This window comes from Myxocyprinus asiaticus, chromosome 24 (genome assembly GCF_019703515.2).
Source record: "Myxocyprinus asiaticus isolate MX2 ecotype Aquarium Trade chromosome 24, UBuf_Myxa_2, whole genome shotgun sequence".
Lineage (NCBI taxonomy): Eukaryota > Metazoa > Chordata > Actinopteri > Cypriniformes > Catostomidae > Myxocyprinus > Myxocyprinus asiaticus.
Genome location: NC_059367.1, coordinates 19,500,080 through 19,505,987, shown reverse-complemented (window position 1 = coordinate 19,505,987; position 5,908 = coordinate 19,500,080). Strand labels below are relative to the sequence as shown.

Genomic DNA, 5,908 nt, shown 5'->3' with positions numbered 1-5,908 from the left:
AAAAAAAAAAAAAAAGAATGCATAGGGTCAGTTGATGTTTGTCTACAAAATTAATTTTAGGGCAAGCATTATTATTGCTCATACTTAGGTTTAAGGATTTGAACAAACTCTTAACCCTAGTAAATGTTTGTACTATGTCTGCACCATCTATGGTAGGGACATGAATAATACCTCAAAATGTACAACTTGTTAAAGGGTTAGTTCACCCAAAAATGAAAATTCTCTCATCATTTACTCATCCTCATGCCATCCCAGATGTGTATGAATTTCTTACTTCTGCAGAACACAAACAAAGATTTTTAGAAGAATATCTCAGCTCTGTAGTTCCATACAATGCAAGTGAATGGTGATCAGAACTTTTAAGCTCCAAAAACGAGATAAAGTCAGCATAAAAGTAATCCATTAAACTCCAGTAGTTTAATCAATGTCTTCTGAAGCGATCCAGTTGAATTTGGATGAGAACAGACCAAAATATACCAAAATATAAATTTTTCACTATGCATCTTGCAATTGCAGTCTCTAGACATGATCATGATTTCAAGCTCGATTACACTTCTTTGTGTTTGACTCATGCGCAAAATGCAAGATGGCGCTATAGGAAGTGTAATCAAGCTTGAAATCATGATCAACTGCTGTCAAGATGTACAGTGATAAAGGAGTTACATTTTGGTCTGTTCTCACCCCAAACCATCTGGATCTCTTCAGAAGACATTGATTAAACCACTGTCTGATGGATTATATTTATGATGACTTTATCTCCTTTTGGAACTTCAAAGTCCTGGCCACTGTTCACTTGTATTGTATGGACCTACTGTACAGAGCTATGATAATTCTTCTAAAAATCTTTGTTTGTGTTCTGCAGAAGACAGAAAGTCATACACATCTTAGATGGTATGAGGGGGAGTTAATGATGAGACAATTTTCATTTTTGCATGAACCTAACCTTTAAGGAGAGGTGTAATTTTACTCTTCAAAAGTTCGGACTTACAAATTTCATGTGGTGGACATAAAGTGGGCAAAAAAATCCCATAGACTAAGACTGAAAAGCTCCACAAATAAATAAGAAGTATATTTGTCTACAAAACTAATTTCAATCATTTAAGCGTACGCCTTTTGATCAAAAGGTTTTTAAGATCATGAGAAACATAAATTCAGTCAAGTGTGTCCAAACTTCTGACTGGTTGTGTATATAAAGCCTAAAGTCTTAAAAAAAGGGGGCCTGCGGATCTTAAATACAATAAACATTTGCAGTAATTGCACCTAAAAGAGTTTAGGTAGGCTACATATATAATGATCTATGTCAGACAAAAACATTCTGTGATGAAAAGCCTGTTGAATGTACAGTAGTTTCATGTTTTAATAATCTTACCAGGATGATGATAATACCCTTAGGCAGCAAGAGCCACTAAGCACAAAGATATCAATAAAAGAGCTCTCAATGTTACACCTAGTCCAGTCTAGTTGTCAAGGGTCTACTCACACACAACACTGAGAAAATTGGCCTTTCAGATAGGGCAGGTTTTTGACTACAGTTTTTTCCCAACCACATTTAGGCAACACATGCCTAGATGTCAGCTGTTTTAGTAACTCTAACACTGACTGTTCTTTTGCTGAGTAACAAGTATATCTGATAACAGTATCTAAGAGAACAGGTTATTGTCACCTTATTCCTCTACTTAAATTACCATTAATAATTGAAAAACTGACACCTTTGTTGGCAGCTACTTTGTTTCTGACACTGTTTAGCAGGTGATGGTCTCACCTATTGTTGGACGTATAAACATCAATGAACTTCCAAGAAGAACACCAATCGACCAAAGACAAGTGACTAAAATATGACAGGAGCTGTCCGTGGTATTGGATTATAACCAAGATTTTCATCTGGTCTGATTTTTCTTCTGGGAAAGCGTAAAGTATATTTCTTCAAACTTTGACTGCTTATAATGAGATCTAATAGGTGAAGCCTGATATTGTCTGCTTTTAGAAGTGTGTGTTTCATCCTACATTTTACATCCACATTCTTTTCTGGATTAGATTGATCCAATAAACTGATCTAAAAATGGGCTTTGAGAAGATGCTGCCAGCCCAAGAGGCTGCCAAAATCTACCACACCAACTATGTGAGAAACGCCAGAGCCATCGGTGTCCTGTGGGCCGTTTTCACTATATGCTTCGCCATCATTACTGTGGTGGTCTTCATCCAGCCCTACTGGATTGGTGACAGTGTCAGCACCCCACAGGCTGGTTACTTTGGGCTCTTTCACTACTGTATTGGAAACCCCATCACTTCCGAACTGATTTGCAAAGGCAGTGTGTTCGACTTCGCCTCGATCCCCTCTGGGGCTTTCAGGACTGCTATGTTCTTTGTAGGTACATCAATGCTTCTTATCGTGGGAACAATTGTGTGCCTGGGTCTTTTCTTTTTCTGCAATGCAGGAAGAGTGTACAAGATATGTGCATGGATGCAGACATCTTCAGGTGGGCAAAGTGCTGTTGTTACACAAGTAGGCCTATATGTCATAATGCAGTTTTTTCTCCAAAAAAGATATATTGCAACAACAGCCAATCAAACCAGTGATTAAAAAGTGTAAATTAGTGATGTTTGCTAAAGAAAGCATCACTACTGTTATTGCTCATGCCCTTTTATTTGTTTAAATCCCTAACCCTACGTAGTAAACTTTGCCACGTAACTTGTCCTGCACTACTTGTGCTACTGACATGAATAATACCTCAAAATTTGCAGCTTGTTTCAGAAATGCTGTACTCTTCTGAGAGATTAGATTTGCAAATTCCATCTGTCAGATAAAAAAGGACTGAAAAAAATTCACTTAGACTGAAAAAGGGCCAAACATATCTAGGGACGAGAATATTGTTGAGACTTGGGGCTAGGCTCCTTCTACTTGGGCTAGTAAGCAATGCCCTAGCAACCACAAAGCAATGCGCTAAAAACAACTTAGAACACCTTAGCAACCACCCACAACACCCTAACATCATGGTACTAGTGCTTTTGCATTGGGAAGTACCACTCACACTGTCTTCATAAAATGTAAAAATCTAGGTTCTTACTATCTTGTTTGTCTAGTTTGCTTGCTAAATGCATGCCATCAAAACATGCATGCAGTAAACTAAAATAAATATTCTACAAACTCAAGTTCACTACACCAAATCGGTTCATAATTTTATTCCAGCATCATCGCACAGGAAATCAACATGTTGCTTCCGAATGTTCATGTACCGTGAAATCAACCACATTCTACCGAATTACTGATAAGTATCATCCCCAATCAAACAATTTTGCATCATTTCAATTTGTTCACCCTCCAGCACTATTGATTGCATTTGGTGAGCAACCTCCAAGACTGGTTCTGGTCCCATGGAAATCAGGAAGTAAACGTGTTCACATTAACAGTACTATGGAGCCCCTTATAGGACAGGGTGGGAATTTTTTTTCTGAAATAGTTTTGCTTGCCATGCAATGAGTTGTGGGTTCCATCACAATAGTTTTACGTTCCCTTGCAATAAATTTCCCATGGTATTACTACAGTAACCATATTATAACCTTGAAATTTGTAGTGAAACCATAGTAATAATACAGGGAAACAAAAATTATGTTAATAAAAATCATAATTTTGTGGTCATTATGGTTTTACTACAAATATCATGGTTTCTTAAATTATACCATACCATGGTTACTTAACTTACTTTTCATAATTACTACAATATAACTAAACTAAAATGGTTTCCGCCAAAAAACAAAAACATGGTTAGTACATGGTTAGTCATGGTTACAATATTACTAAAGTAAAACCATTTCCACAAAACCCCATGGTTACTACAGTATACAATATTACTATAGTAAAACCATAGATAAACTATTTTGTATAGTAAAAACATAACGACAAAATTATTATTGTTATTAGCCTACCATAGTTTTATTTTTCCAGCATTATCGCTATGGTTTCACTACGAATATCATGGTTAAAATATAGTTACTGTAGTAATACCATAGCAAATTTATTTCGAGGGAATGCAAAACTTATTGCCAGTGGCGAAAAAATGGGGTATGCACCATATGCATTGCATAAGGGCACCACAAATGGGGGGCGCCAAAATCATACTTTTTAAATCTCCTATAATACCTTACCAAAAAATAAATAAATAAATAAATAAATAAATAAACACAATTTTAAACAATAATGAAAGGATGTATCTTATTTATTTTTACTTTGATTTGATTTAATTTAATTTTTCTTAGAATTTTAAATAGGTTCATATATGCATTTTTATTTTATTTTATCAAGAGGTACTTTCATAGCTACCGATTCACTCTTAAATACTTTCCCACTGGCAGATAAGTTTATGGTTAATAAAATGCATGTTTTTTGTCAACTGTATTATATAATTTATAAATAAAAAAACAACTCGCTTTTGAGAAAACTTTGTGGACATTTTACCTGAGAACTGGAGCTCACATGTGCTCATGCCTTCAACAGCACTTCCAGTTTCAGCCACTGGGGGCAGTGATTTGAATTTCAATAAGCACATACCAGTTTCAGCAGCATAACTTTTGACCTACTGTTGCCGAGTTCACAGTGCAATCAGTCTGATTTATTAATAAATTGCCTTTAACATAATGTAATGTCTGCTGTATAAGGGTAAAGCTTAAGTTTTTTAACCTGAACCTTTGCACTTGTTTTTCTAGCTGTGTTGATGGCAATGGGCTGTTTGATATATCCGGATGGGTGGAACGCCCCAGAAGTAAAGCGAATGTGTGGCGAGCAGACTGACAAATACACACTGGGGAACTGCACTGTGCGCTGGGCTTACATATTAGCCATTATCTGCATCCTGGATGCAGTGTTACTTTCGCTACTCGCATTCACTCTGGGCAACCGACAAGACAAACTGCTGCCAGACGACTTCGAGGTGGAGGAAACCAACAGGTGAGGTAAAACCAGCCAATGTGAAGTATGGATTAAAGGGATAGTTCACCCAAAATTGAAAATTCTCTCATCATTTATTCACCCTCATGCCAACCCAGATGTGTATACATTTTTTTCTTCTGCTGAACGCAAATAAAGATTTTTAGAAGAATATCTCTGCTTTGTAGGTCCATTCAGTGCAAGTGAATGGTGACCAGAACTCCAAAAAGGAAAAAAAGTCAGCATAAAAGTAATCCATAAGACTCCAGTGGACTTAATGTCTTCTGAAGCGATCCGGTTGGTTTTGAGTGAGGACCGACCAAACTATAACTTCTTTTTCACTGTACATCTTGTCATTGCAGTCTCTAGGCACAATCATGATTTCAAGCTCAATTACACTTTCTAGTGCTTGACAGGTGCGCAGAATGCTAGATGGTGCTATAGGAAGTGTAATCAAGCTTGAAATCATGATCGCCAGGGAGACTGCTGTCAAGATGTAGAGTGCAAGGTTTCTGTTTGCCGGTAATTACAAATTTTTTGACTATTAAAATATCCTGACAAATTCAAACATTGTCAGAGACAACAGCATCTTTTCCACCATCGGGCCGAACTGTTCTTGTTGCGAAACCATTCTATTCTGTGCCGATCCAGGCCAGTTTGTTTTTGTTTTTTACTGTGGTGCTGAAAACAGACTTCGAATGTACACAAAAAATATGTCAGTCGTTACCTTGGTAATGCAAGAGTTTAAGGACTGAGAAGTGTTTAACAGCTACAGAGAAAAAACGAGAAGCTGGCAACTGACAAGTGACCAATCGTGAGTCGCGACGTCACTACAAACATTCCACCAGCACAGTTGAGCATGGTTGTCTACTGTGCTCAGAATTCCGGCCGAGAACGGTTTCTAATCGTGCTGTACCGAGTCGTGCCCAGGTGGAAAAGCTACTGTTACCATTCCTCACCGTGCTCAGAACCGTTCAGCCCGATGGT

At 37.3% G+C, this 5,908-nt stretch overlaps 1 protein-coding gene across 1 annotated transcript; it reads left to right on the top strand.

Annotated features, from left to right (window-relative positions):
• The first annotated feature begins 2,059 nt into the window (after positions 1-2,059).
• lhfpl5b (LHFPL tetraspan subfamily member 5b) lies at positions 2,060-4,946 on the top strand. The gene is made up of 2 exons (XM_051654104.1): positions 2,060-2,477; positions 4,702-4,946. Exons 1-2 carry the CDS (start codon positions 2,060-2,062, stop codon positions 4,944-4,946), a joined length of 663 nt encoding a protein of 220 aa, XP_051510064.1.
• The last annotated feature ends 962 nt before the right edge of the window (positions 4,947-5,908 follow it).

Excerpts from the sequence above, each read along its gene's own strand:
- lhfpl5b (XM_051654104.1), top strand. The coding sequence starts at position 2,060 with ATGGGCTTTGAGAAGATGCTGCCAGCCCAAGAGGCTGCCAAAATCTAC. Across the intron at positions 2,478-4,701 it reads ATGGATGCAGACATCTTCAG|CTGTGTTGATGGCAATGGGC; the intron begins GTGGGCAAAGTG and ends TTGTTTTTCTAG.